Source organism: Notamacropus eugenii, chromosome 3 (assembly GCF_028372415.1).
Source record: "Notamacropus eugenii isolate mMacEug1 chromosome 3, mMacEug1.pri_v2, whole genome shotgun sequence".
Lineage (NCBI taxonomy): Eukaryota > Metazoa > Chordata > Mammalia > Diprotodontia > Macropodidae > Notamacropus > Notamacropus eugenii.
The window spans coordinates 150,726,284-150,740,761 of NC_092874.1; the positions used below are offsets into that span (position 1 = coordinate 150,726,284).

General features: G+C 34.5%; 1 protein-coding gene across 13 annotated transcripts in view; it reads right to left on the minus strand.

The window, feature by feature from the left end:
- KMT2E (lysine methyltransferase 2E (inactive)) overlaps nucleotides 1-14,478 on the minus strand; it is an 87,528-nt gene that overhangs the window by 9,185 nt on the left and 63,865 nt on the right. For 12 of the 13 annotated variants that reach the window (XM_072653119.1, XM_072653114.1, XM_072653108.1 and 9 more), the window contains 5 exons: nucleotides 13,847-13,945; nucleotides 2,750-2,914; nucleotides 2,020-2,328; nucleotides 537-791; nucleotides 281-425 (listed from right to left, as the gene is read on the minus strand). In XM_072653119.1, the coding sequence (XP_072509220.1) occupies nucleotides 281-425; nucleotides 537-791; nucleotides 2,020-2,328; nucleotides 2,750-2,914; nucleotides 13,847-13,945 (973 nt within the window). The remainder of the gene's footprint in view (nucleotides 1-280; nucleotides 426-536; nucleotides 792-2,019; nucleotides 2,329-2,749; nucleotides 2,915-13,846; nucleotides 13,946-14,478) is intronic. The other variant, XM_072653113.1, reaches the window with a different exon arrangement.

Sequence of the window (14,478 nt, forward strand, 5' to 3'; positions counted from 1 at the left end):
ATTGTCCAAGTTTTACATAGGTGAAAACTACACAAGTTATGCCTAAATGATATTTAAATAAATGGTATTTTTAAACGACTTGCCCAGTAGGTCAGCTGTCAGTTCAAAAACTAAAATAAGTTACTTTCAACTTTATTCTGAATCTTAGCGAATTCTTTTAAAAATAGAAATATTTGTGCAAAAGTTAGAATTTTTTTTGAAAATTAGAATTATGCTTACTTCAGTGAGATGTACAGTGCTTGATTTATGCCAAATTAATAACAAAAACAAGTATCTTTACCTGGAAGTGAACAGCTATCAGTGAGTAACAGTGGACTTTTATTTTCACCATTGACAGCAGGGCTTCTAGATCTTTCTTGGCATAATGAAGTAAATTTATCTAAAACTGCTGAATTTTCTTCTTCTAATGCTTGCTTCAACCATCGCTAAAAAAACAGAAACCACAGTTAATATAGTCTGTACTGTGAAGCAAACTGAAAAAGCACCAGAATGGAATGTTGTTTATCCTAATGTCACTAATCCAGAGAAAAGTTTACCTTTTTGCATGAGCCAGAGCTATTCTCAGTAGGTTCTTTTCTTCTCCTTTTTTCTGAAAGGAACGGTGAAGTAAATCGAATATAGTGCTTTGGAGTAGAATACACATGGGGGCTGTAAGTAAGGCCTGGTAAAGAGTTGAGCTGGGTAGCCAGTACTTCAGGATCTGTAGTTATTCGAAGAGGCCTTTCTGAAAGGCTCTCTGAAGATTTTCCTGTCTTCTCATTCTTCTCACTTAACCATTCATTGACTAAGTGCTAAGTAAAAGAAAAAGATGAATGAGGAAAGATGTCTGGAATTTTTGAATTCTAAGTTGCTTTAAATAACTAAAATATTATACCAAAAAAAAAGGAAACTTTAAACCCAATACTAAATATTCAGTTGTTCATCCTATGTTCTTACAACACTGAAATGGAAACATACATTAACTTACAGATTTTCCCCAAAAACAGTTTAACATATCATATGAATTATGAGCGAAAGTAAATTATACATTCTATTTAAGTTGTAGTTTGATGTGGAAACAGAATTTTCATTATGTTGCAATAGTTAAAAATTAGGTGGCTTCATTTAAAACTTATTTTCTCATAAACTTTTTTAAATACCACTTATGTAAATTTGAATTTTTTTTAGATAAAATACTACATGGTAATATTTTCTCTAGTTTTTATACTACTCATAGAAGAAAAAAGATTTTCAAATTTTCCTTTACACAGTTTTCTTTTCTCCAAGAATTTAATCATTACCTCCCAATACATTCAGCAAGCTTATTGAATATTATTGTATGCTAAAACAGATGCTTATCTTCTCCAAAAGAAATCCAACCCACATGATGAAACTTAGTTCATAAAAAATCCTCAAAGGTGAGAAATCCAGAAAAAGTACTTTTATTTCTACAATACTTATGCATTTTAATATGTGACTGAGAAAAATGTCATGCTACTATCTTCTTCCAAAATACATTAAAATGGTAGGAGCAATTAACTGTTAACTATAATTTTAAACTTAGTGTCAAATACAATATTACAAATATTTCAGTAAGAGTTTAAAAAATATAACATCCATAGCAGCTTCCCTTGTGTGGGTCTGTCAATTATAATTATATAATTATAATGTTATCATCATTACAGGGTAACACAAATTCAAAGGATACAAAAATGATCTTTTTTTGAATATGTACATTTGTATTACAGACTTCAGAAACCTCAACATTTTTCTGGTTTAAAAGTAAGATACCTGATTTCCAAAAGCTATTTCATTACTTATTTGAGATGGGAAACTGTTCATATTAACTGTATACTCAATTTTTAATTAAGTAATTTATTTCAATAATGTATAAGGAGAGACTGCCAAGTAAAAACTGAATTAGCAATATCCAAATAGAAAGTCTCACTTAAAACATGAGGGGAACAGCAACATTATTAGCTACTGATTTGTAGGAAAACAAATGTTAACTGTTGTTATTCTGTTTTTGGTACATCATACCTTTTTTGTTTTGGGGTACTTTGTAGGACATTTATTAAGTGCTGGAACTTCAGTCTCAGTAACTATTTCTGCTATGGCAGTTTCAGTTTCAGGCTCTGCTGCAAGTGCAGTGTTCTCAGTTTCATGTGGTTGTGAAGTAACTTCTACATCAGGAGAAGATGGCTGGATATCTGAACACATGCTGACGGTTCTGTGGCGCCGGCGTTGCTGTCCAATGTGAGTTCTACTCCTAGAAAAGCTTTTTCTCTGCTTAGCTCTATTTACTTTGGCAGGGGTAGGCTTGCTGGCAGTTTCTTCCTTTGTTGTTTCCTATTAGGATATAAACCATAATTAGCATTATTGGCATTATGTGTAGATTGAAAAAGAAACGGTAATAATTTTTTCTACCAAGTTATTAAGGGAAACAAAACCATTTGTAATAAATAAAAAAAGCAGACTCTAATTTTTCAAAAAACTTGAAATTTTTCTTATTGCAGCCGTAATAATGTGGATAAAAAGGAAATACAATATTCATCATAAAGAAAAATATCTGCACCTATTCTCTTTTGGTTCTGACCATTCAGTGCAGAACTGCCTGGCGCTGTTCTGTTCACGCGCCAGCTTAGAAAATGAGAATATAACGAAGGGTGCTCAACGTTAGTTGTTTTTCTTTTTAAAGCAAATAAAAAAGTTTAAATTTAACCACAAGCTAAAGTTATAAAACAAATTGAAAATTAAACTGAAGGAATACCTGAACAACTTCAGCATCATTGACAATCTGTGTATCTTTACACTCTGTTTTGATTTCTGTTTTTGCCGTGCTAATTCGTTCCAGAGCTTGTTCCCTTCTTTTCTCTCTCTTCTCAAGTCTGGCAAAGGCTTGCAGAATAGCTTCCATTTTCCTTTCTTCTCTTGTCTAGGTAACCAAATAGGACAGTGGGTGTAATAAAAGTAAAGCCATAATATCACTTCCAGTCAGATCTATGTCAAAGAAATCGAAATGTTCCTTGATCTAAACAAACTTAAAAAAGAAAGTTTATAACAGTGATTTTCTGTTTTCAGGGCCTTCAGGACCCCATAATGCTTACATATTTAGAATATAAGTTTTTTAGGCAATAAGCTGCTACAACAATACTGACAATATTCCTTGACTCCAGAAGATCATAAACTTATCCTCAAAAATATTTCTAATAATCCTTCTACCAATGTTTTTTAAAATGTAAATGGATACCATGAAAGGGTGTTGCTCACTGACAATATTAAAAAAACATAATTTTGAATTTTAATACGTACCAAAATATTTTAAAATTGCATACCATTAGTTTATATTGCAAAAGACATCCCATTTATACAACCAAATAACTTAATTTTTGTATAGCCATGTTATACATGCATGCATGCATACATACATACATATCTCACAGGAATATTTTCTTTGAAAAAATTACTCAATTAAATTTAACTAGTATTTATTCAGTGTATAATTACTATGGGCAAGGGCATCAAAGAAAGACACAGACTTTGCCCTAAAGGAGCTTGCAATCTAATATGGGGGAAAAGACAAATAACTGGTACAAATCAGAGTGTAGTTCAGTATCAATGGAAGGTTTAGGTAAGATGGATATCAGTTTTCAGCTAGGGGAGGGAAAGATTAAGCAAGAAAAGTTGTGAAGGAGGGCTTTCACAGAGATGTTGACACTCAAAAATTTTGCTTTAGTAAAAGGAAGGAGGGAATTTTAATAGACTTGATTTTTTTTGGGGGGTGGGGGGTGGGTTTGAGGGGAAGTTGAGTCCATTCCAAGAAAAGAGATGGGAAAAACAGAGTAGAATAAGCAGCACATCCATTTTTGCTAGAATTAAGAATGTGTAAGTGCACAAAGAACAAAGGAAGTAACTTTAAAGTAGATTAGGTCAAGATCTGGAACTTTTGTTTGGTAAATACTGAAGGTTTATTATGGCCTAATTGGAAAATCACTCTGGAAAATTTACTCAGGGTAAAATATGAATGAATCAGAGTATAGTGGTGTTTGAGGAAAGAAATCCTGAAGTAGGGTGACACATGTAAAAATAAAGGACCAAGTACAGAAGACATTCTGGATTTGGCAACTGAAAGCAGAAAGGGTCTCAGAGCCTAAAATACCAGCAAAACATTCAGGTGGAGTTGTTTATATTTTCTTTGTGATCTTCTCCAGACACTGAGAATTCAGCTAAAAATGCCTCATTCTGTTGCCTTCCAAAGACTAGGTTAAAAAATTGCCCAGCCATGCAGGTAGTTCTCACTTTAAGCATCTATCTGCTCTTTGCTTTATCCTGTCATTAAAGGAAGCCTTAGGCAGTAAGGTGGCAAGCTGGATATAGCATGTTGGGCCTGGAGTCAGGAAGACCTGAGTTCAAATCTGATTTCAACATATTTATTACCTGTGTGACCCTGGAAACGTCACTTAAGCTTTGTCTGCTTCAGATTTCTCAAGTATAAAATAGGGATAATAACAGCACCAACCTCAAAGGGTTGTTCATGAGGATGAAATGATGTAATAATTGTAAAGTGCTTAGCACACTGCCTGGAACATAGCAAGTACTTAAAAAAATTCTCATCCCCTTACCTTTCTCTAATAAGTTTGGCTTTGGCAAAGAGAGTCATCAACCAGAAAGACAGGGGTTGCGGTTAGACACCAATCTCAGTAAATACAAATAAAGACTTGAGGCTTCAGTTCCTTACTACTTTTCCCTCTAAGTGTCAATTTCAAGATTTGGGTACTATGGGATGTCTCTTAACTACTAGAGGTCTGAATCTCAAGGTTCCTACTGATTACAGTAACTTTTATGTTGAGGCTTCAATAATTAAATTCTAATCAACCTTTTGCCTCTTTGTGCTGTGGAAATTAGGTAGAACAGGATATTGCTCTATTCTTCAGATGAGTAAAAAAGTATGTCATGAAACACAGTAACTGTCCCTTCAGTAGTAAATTTACTTTTTGGAAAATGGGGATAAACTGTCCATTAATCTATATGACACACACATAACAGGACCATTTCTAGAGAAAGCATGGTATGAACATAAAAAAGATCGCTTTTCATTTCCTAACTTGCTCCTTAAGCTTCAATGATGTACCATTATTCAAGCCCTATGTATCCTACTTCTTTTCCAGCCCTCTGTACTAAGGGTGCATCAACTATTTTTCTCTTTCAATTCTATAACTGTTGAAATCCATAGATTTTAAGGACAATACTGTTGCACAGACCAGAAGACACAGGATTCATATATCACTTTTATTAGTGAGCTTGAAAAGCAAAACTTATCCTTCCAAAGAAAGGTGAACTACAGTCATCCTTTGTACAAGAAGGTAGAAAATTTATCTGGACATAAATTACCGAAATGGCAGGTGAAAGAGAGAACCCCCACAAATGGAGTAGACCTATAAACCAAAAAAGGGAAGTATAAGCATAAGGGGAAAAAAAATTCTAGAGGGAGTGAGGGGAAAAAGGCAGGATAAACTTCAGAGTGCCTAGTTTCAACTTTTCAAATTATTTCTTGATTTAGAAAATACAAGCTGTGGAGTAGCAACTCATATAATTAACAGCTGTCTCAAAAGAATTCTGGACATAGGATCATTAGAACTTTGGTACATATCCCAATACTACCAATTTGCAAGCTGCATAACCACAGACAACCCACAACCTCTGAGCTCTATCTGTAACTGACTGGTGACAATACTTGCATTATCATACACCTCACAACATTGTGCTATATAAATAACAGCTATTATTCTTAGAACCCAAGCATCTTGGTCCCATTTCATGTCCCTCTCTGCTAACTGATATTGAAAACAATATAATTAAAACAGTAAAACATTCCCCCCCCCCCCCCCCACCTGTCTCTTTCTCTCTCTGCTTGCTGGATTTGATTAAGAGAAAATGCTGCACTGGGTTCAAAGTCAAAACACCCGAGTTTTCCCTCCTCCTATTTACTACCTCTACAAGCTCAATGTCTTTATCTGTTCAAGTAGAGTGTTTGAAGAGATATCACCTTTAAGGTCATTTCCAGCTCCAAAACCTAAGAGTGACTCTAAAGGTAAAGCACATGGAGCCCTGCTTAGTATGCTCTGAGGTACCTCTATCCATTATAGCTATACTAGATAATCAAGGAGTCTTGATTTTTCTGCTCTAAGGTATTATCAGCGAACTTTGTAAACTCCTTCAAGGCAAGTCCTTGTGACTTTAATGTCACATAACTTTGAGCAGGTACTAGTCAACTGAATGACTAAATTTATCAAAAAATTTAATTCAACTCTTAATATGCTTTGAAGGAGCTAAACTATGTAATTAAACATCACAAAAATGAGAAGTTTGCTTGAATAGGATTTTTTCCACTTCAGAATACTACTGAAGCCTGTGAACATGGTGTATGTGCTCTTAGACTAAGCTAAACAGCTAGCAAGAACTGAAAACCATTCTCCATATATGTCTGTAACCTATGTACAAAGAATGTGAGAGGTTGGACTTATCCTGATCAATGATATAGGGCTGCCCTCTCAGTAATTTTGTCACAGAAAGTAACATACTACTTATGTTGTGAATGTTAGCTATTAGAGTACTATGTCAGAATTAGGGAGATCAAGCTATAAAAATACTTCAAATGTTATATAATTTGGGACATTTCTGCATACTTCAAAATCCCTGTAGTTAAGAATAAATTTCAACATACACGTTGAATTTTAAGGGATTGACAGTTACAAATAATTTAAAGCAATGATTCAGTTTGACATGGAACAAATCACATAATCACTCATGTTGTATACTTAAATATCAGAAATACAAATAAAATGTCATGATCTGAATATTAAGACTAAAAAACACTATAGTATTAAAAAGAAACATGATAAATGAAACAGAATTCTCTTTTTCCTTCTTATTTGATAAACAATGGCTTTATGGAAAAAAGCTGACAGCTAAATGGCTCATAATCTTGGGCCAACCAACTGTGAACAACTGTTTTCTTTGGTTTCATCCCTACCGTACTCAAAATTTCTACTTGTTTTACACTATAAGATATATTACTTTTACCAGATAGTAAAACAAAGATTAGTATCTGAACATGTTTCTAATTCTTTCACACTTAAGGTAATGAAAATGTCAGCCTACACATGCATTCTTTTTGTTTCTCCTCTGAAGAGTATTAAATCTCACACTTCCAAGTAGGTAACTCTGATAAATATTTAAATGACATGTATTCACATGTGACTGCTTAGGAGACTGTGAGTGGCCTGCTGTTGTAACTACAGAGCACAGACCAGCACAAGAATCAATAACACTAACACAACTCATTCAGATGGTACTTTATTCTTTCACTTGATTCACAAGTCAGGAAGACAGGCGTCAGCCCCTTTTTATAGATGAGAAAAATGAGGCTCAGGGAGGTCAAATGATTTGCCCAGGGTCACAGGGCTACTAAGTGTCTGAGGCAAGATTATAGCTCAGGCTTTCCTAATTTTACCCTATTGCTTTACCTGTATAGCTGTGTAATAGCAGGCTGCAGTAGATTACCAAGGATGACTTGAATGCAAGAAGTGGTTGAAAACATATTAAGAATATTCAGGAAATAACTGGGGGGGGGGGGGGGGGAATGAACGTGATTATGTACAGGAGAAGACTGGCAGCTAAAAACTGCACTAGTATTGAAATTTTAAAGTAAGCCAGAGGAAAACCTTTAGTATTCCTCTGGGGAAATTCTTTATAGAAGGTTTATGGAAAAACCAGAACAAGAAATATACAGTGAAAAGGTATAGATGAGTTGTAAACTTTGATATGAAGACATCTTTTTATGGCTCTAAAGTCATCTTGTTTCCATGCCTTTCTCATTGCCCTGGATCTCACACTCCCTTGCATGATTGAATTATTACACTTACTTGTTTTATTTTACATTATACTGTAAAGCAGGGTATCACAGTATCTTTTTATCCTAGTGCTTAGCAGGTAGTACACACTTTAATACTCAATTGAATTAAATTCAATTTAATTTTGAGCTTGAGAGTGGGGGGAAGGAATGAATCAAATGGGAGATGCTTATACATGTAAAACTAACCAAGACCATTTTGTGTAGATACAGTTGCAGGTGCTATGATTCTGGATACTGGCATTTTTCCAAAGGGCTAAAAGTTGTAGATAATTTACACAATGACTATATTATTAAAATCTGATAGTCTTTCTTTTAGACATCAACACCCAAATACTAAGTATTACAACTTCCTATGTAATTGAAGAAAAACATTTCACTTGTATTTTAAATAGGGTTTTGCAAATTTCTTTACACCCCCTCCCCCAAATAAATAAAAGATGGTATGAGAATCAATTCCTTATTTCTAATTATAAACATCATATTAAGAAAAATGTCAGTTGAGAATCACAGAACTATTTAATCGATTCTCCTTTTATGGATGAGACAGATTTAAGTGTAGAAAGAGAAAGTGACTTTTCAAAGGTCGTGTCATCCCTTCTTTCCAACTAAGGGCACTATTTTAACTTAAAACATCAGGGCTGGGTTTGACAATTGCGGAGCGCCTGTGTAGGTGCTCACACAAGTAAAAGGAACTTCCAGATGAGGAAAATTGCTCTACCAACTCATACTGGCATTTTCTCTGAAACTCATCTTAGAGAATTACCCAAAACACCAAGTAGTTAAAAGACTTGCCCAGGGTGACACAGTAAGTAGATGTTCAGAAGCAAGGTATTCCTAGTGTCCAGCTCTGTATCTACTATGCCATTGTGTCTTTCATAGAACACTTTATTTCTGGATAGGGAGTGTGAGGTTGGGGAATAAATGTGGGGACTACTCAGGAATAGTATAATCCCAGTTTAAGAAAGGGACCTATGCATATGGCCTTTCAATCTAACTCCTCTTACTAGGTTGCTTCCTAAAAGATTTAAGGCCAAAGTCTGCTTTGCTCTGTTCCTGCCTTGGAGAATCTAGAATGGTAATACATTAACCTTATGCATCTTAATAATTAGAAATTCACTACACTTGCTAATCTGGAAGCCAAAGGACAGAATAAAGGGTGGGTTGCGTGTGTCTACTCTTGACAATTTTCTATTATTCTACAATACTGGTGAATGCTTTGTTCCTTTGTAGGTATTTTAATTCAAACAATGATGCTAATATCTTGTCTTATGAGTTATTTTGTACTATTTTTAGCCATGGAAGAAATGTGAAACCAGACCTGTTAAAAATCAGTCAAATGAAATGGGAATCAGAACAGCAGATAATTAAGTTTATTTATGTTTGTATGTAACAAATTGTTAGCAAATTTACCTCCAAAATTATTCTTTGTGTAGGCTAATGTTGAAGTTCTTGACTATCTTAAACACATTTATGTATAGTAGAAGGAATACAGAATTATGAACTCTAATTCCCTTGTTTTACAGGTAGGAATACTGAAGTACAGAGATACTAGTTACTTGCCAAACATACTGTTAGTAAGCAAAGGTTAGGACGTGAACCCATGTCACTTATTCCAAATATAGTTCTAATGAATAGATAATGTAAATCAAAAGGATTAAAATTTGCTACAGATAATCTACAAAATAAATGACAGTAAATTGAGTGTTTAGGAGAAGATAAACTGTTCCGCAAAAGGTTAAAATTATATTTTATCAACCACTGATAAAATAACTTCATCTTACTCAATTTTAGAGGACAAAGTAAACAGAGAAATGATATGATTCAAGGAGTCCCATAGGAAGAATTCTTTCAAAAGCAAACTAATAAATGCTGTGTTGTTTTAACTGCTTTAAAAACCCCCATGTTCCTTCTTGTAGGAAGTACTAGGAACAACTCCAGAAGTCTTCAGTATCACAATTGGGATACCTCATGTCCATACCAGGTTATTCAGAAGGAATCTTCCCCATGCCCTTTCAGACACACAGATGGGCCCTTTCACAGTTCTCTGAAATTGGAGCTTTGAAGAGGTCAGGGAAGAAGTTGCCTGGTCACTGAAAAGCTGTCAGTGATCATCCATCTTTACTCCCCCTGATCTCATAGTCTATTTCAAAATAATATAATGGGGCTGAGATATCAGATATTCACTGGATCCACCTTACAGGACAATTTCAGTCTACATGAAATCTTTGGAGGTTCGTTGTCATGAAAAATTCATCTACAGTATTTTCTGCCTCTTTACATGCTTAATAAGCACTGTAGTGCCAAAAGGGATACAGCACTCTTAACACTCTATTCTTAGAATGCTTTTTAAATGAATAAAAAACTTTGAATTACAAAAAAAGAAATTATATCGAAATAATTTTTTTTTCCATCTGAGTTCACCAATGACCTGAATTTCTTATTTGAAAGATCTCTAAAACGATCAGTGCTCATTCTACATCTTATCATATCTCATCTCATCACTAACAGAACTTCCTAAATCAATAACCAATTCTAACTGGTTGCTCAAGATGTCTACCTAGCTTGCTAAACAAAAAAATTTGTCTGAAATACAATTAAGTGCTTGCCTATAAGGCACTGTGCTGGGGAAAGAGGCAGGAGAGTAGTAATCTCTGCTCTTAAGAAATATTTTATTTTTATTGGTCCAATCAGTGAAGCCATAAATCTCATTCTTCTCTTTATTCCCAAACAGCTTAGCTACAATCTCACTTTTGAATACAGGTAAGGACCTTTTTGGAGGGGAAAGCAATGGGAAAAGAGAAGAGAAAATAAAAAACAATCCATGGGGGAGAAATCCAGCCCAGGTAGAAATAGATAGTTCATCCCAATCAATAATTCTTATGATATTTCCTTGGCCATCCATTTAAGGTCCTTGACAATCTAGCCCTAACCAAAATTTCAAGTCATGACACCTGGTGGTACTCTTTCACCAACATTTATGTTCCAGTTAACTTGGACTACTTTCCTTAGGTACTTCCTTCTACATATAAAACTCCTACTATTCAGGCCCCATTTCAAGTACTACCTCCTCCATCAAGTCTCATCACATCAGCTACAAATTGTTTGTACAACTTTTATGACACACATCACTTTCTGCCTTGTTACAGTTATCAATAAAAATCATAAACTTCTTCAAGTCAGGGATCGTACTAAATTCTTCCTTTTGCCTCCCAGGGTACAATATACATAGGAGATAAAATAAATTTTTATTAAATCAGTCTCCTTTTTCCTTCCACACCCAATTTCCCCTGTAGCAAGCCACCTAGCAAAAAAGGGGCACTAATAACATCCACAACCATATATACATCTATTGATTGGACTTTGAGTCTGCATGTCATAAAAGGGTTATAGAATGCATGTATCTGAATTGGGGATATTAAAAAAAAACAAAAAACCAGGGAGCAGTTGACATTTGACCCAAAACTTTAGGAAAAGAGGCAGTAAAGGCAGAGAAAACTAAACAATTTTTTTTTCCCCAATTGAGACCTATTTTCCAATGCTGAGCATCTTTGACCCTCTCCTTTGAGGGATATGAAATAAAAGTAGCTAACCAGTTTTCTGTATGGTTTTTCACGACCTATTTATATAGTCTATCCAGTGTCAGAAATTCAAGTTGAAATTAATATAAAATTTGCTCAAGCTGAAGCTCTCTATTATCTCCCAGTTTAGTGCTTCTTCATTTCCTTCCAGCTTGACTGTTTTGATAAATGCCATGTGATATAAAGCATAAAACGGGAAAATAATCAAGATAGTAATTTACCTTGTTCCAGTCTATTATAATAGTTCTTTAAAATGTGCCAATTAGTTTGGTATCTTACAGATTCTTATTATTAGGTTCTGCTTACTTGAATACACTCAAACTTTTTAAAAACCTGCAGATAATATATATATTTAAAGCAATAACCACAATGATGATTACAACTAACATTTATATAGTGCTTACTATGTGCCAGGCTTTGCACTTAGCACATTACAATTACTGTCTCATTTGATTCTCATAAGAATCTGGGAGGTGGGTACTAGTATTATCCTCATCTTATGGTTGAGGAAACTGAGGCAGAAAGAGGTTAAATGACATGCCCAAGGTTATAAAGCTAATAAATGTGTGAGGTCACATCTGAACTTGGACCTTCCTGACTCCAGGTCCAGCAATCTATCCATTGTGACACCTAGCTGGCTGATTAAAAAAACACCACCTGAGAAAGTAAAATAAGTGGGCATGACAGGTCAAGGAGACAGAGGTTAAATTCCTACCCCATGCCCCCAAGAAAGCACACTATGTTAAAGTAAAGAATGGGCCTCAGAAAAAGGTCAGTTGCCCATTTAGTTCTGAGGAATAAAATTTTAAACCCACATCCAAGGCTTAACACCAGTCATGAGTAACAAATGACAAAGCAGAACAATCAGGTTTTTTTTTTTTTTTTATCAAATTGGCCAACTCCATACCCACAGCTTCATTAACAGCATATTATCAAAAAAGCTTAGTCATAAATCATTTTGTTAAATAACTTTCTCTTAGGATTCCTTCTCTTTCCAATTCCAATTTGTCCTGAATGTAGTAGCACCTTTTTCAAAAAGGGGGCATCACTCCCTTACATATATCAATCTTACTACATATAATTATTCTTCAAAAACATTTTCTCTAGGGCTCATCTGAACTGAATTAATTATGTCAGGAAAGGTATGCTTTTCTTCTTTTGGGGGCCTGAGAATATACACCAAGTTTGCTACCTGTCTTCATCAATGCTTTGAGGAAAACAAGGCTGGTGACAAAAGGAAATAAGAATGGGCTAAACAAAGATTTTCTTCACGACAAGGACGTTCCTATTTATTTGTACTTCCATCTCCTAATGATTTCGTCCATAAGCCTAACTGAACAGAACAGCGACTTTGAAGTTTTAAGGCTGACACAGGTTATCAGAAGTGATGTAGTAGAAAAGTGACGAATTATGTCTACAATGCCCATAGTTCCAAGGAATCCCTGAATACTTCATGAAACCCTGAGTATTTTAAATACAAGCAAAAAAAAAAATCACTGGAAAAAAAGGAATTTTGAAAAGATGAAAAGAAAAAGTAAACAAAACAGGTTATATCAACAAACATTTGTAGCTTTAGTAGAGTCTTTAAAATCTCATGCAGTACAATACTGCTTTGCTTTTTATCCCTTGGCTAATTAAGTACTATTTTATACTAAATAATTTATAAGATGTAAAGAAAATATCACTCTTGGACCTATAGGTAGAGATGGCTATAAATAAGCAATCTATCTTTCCTTAACTCTGCACCTATTTTTATACAATATTTCAACCAACTTGTACTATATATAAAATTAGAGGTCTTATTTTTAGTACTGTCACATGACAAAATGGGACTACTAAATTTAACTAGAAAAACTGGGCTTCCTATTTGCATAGGAAACATTCATTGCTTAAGCACTAGTTATATAACCTTTAATTCTTTGAATTCCACTTCTCCTTTAAAATTAAATCATAAAGAGAAAGGATAAGACATTTTGATTAATAATTATCAATAAAATTTATTAAAACTTATGTATGTATAATGTAGGTATAAAACTTTCTTAAATGCCAAACATGTATATCTTCTACTGCTACGCACACAGTAAAAACCATATATGTGTATATATATATGTGTGTGTGCATGTTTACACACACACACACACACACACACACACACATGTGCTGAGCAAAAAAAGCATATTAGCAAGAAATTGCTTGGACAGTTAATGGGAAGCCAAATGAGAATGTTCTCAATGGCACAGCAAGCACACTTGGGGAACTGACTTCATATACTCATTCTAAAGCCCATGTATAGGGAGCAACAATTAGCATGGGAAGAGCAGCTGTCACTAAGCCCTAGCAACAGCATTAAGCAGCTACTTGCTTCCCAACTTACCATCTTCCTTTTCCTTTCTGCAATCTGCTCCTCTGATTCCATTTCTACTTCATTGCTAATAGCAGATTTTTCTTCTATATCATCAATAAAATCTGGCTCCTGAAAGATGGAAATGACTGCTTTACAGAAGCTCCACTAGTCCATCTATAAACTAGGGAAATCTACTAACTGAATAGAAGTGCTAAAATGTCCTTAAACCACTGTCAAAAGTTAACAACCAGTTACCTGCTGCAACAATTTATAAACTACAACTTATTTAGACCTATTTTTGAAACTAAATGTCTCCTGATTCAAGAAGCTGCTCAAATCCAAAAGTTTTCTTTTGTAAGTAAATCTCACAAAATTTCTTATCGGTGAAGAACTGTCAAATTTTTTTCTAATAAGTTGTTTACACAACGAAGACATGAACAGTCTTCTGCTATATATTTGCATTCATCCCAAAATCCTATAATGATAAATACACTTGCCCACAGCCATACTGCTTAACAGTGCCTTGCACGTATTAGGCAGTCAAACAGTTGGTGATTCACAACCTGAGATGACCTTACTTTCCAGGATAATTATCAGCAGCTATACAGAGAAAAGATAAAGGTATTTGAAACTGATTTAAAAAAAAACAACAACCCTCACTT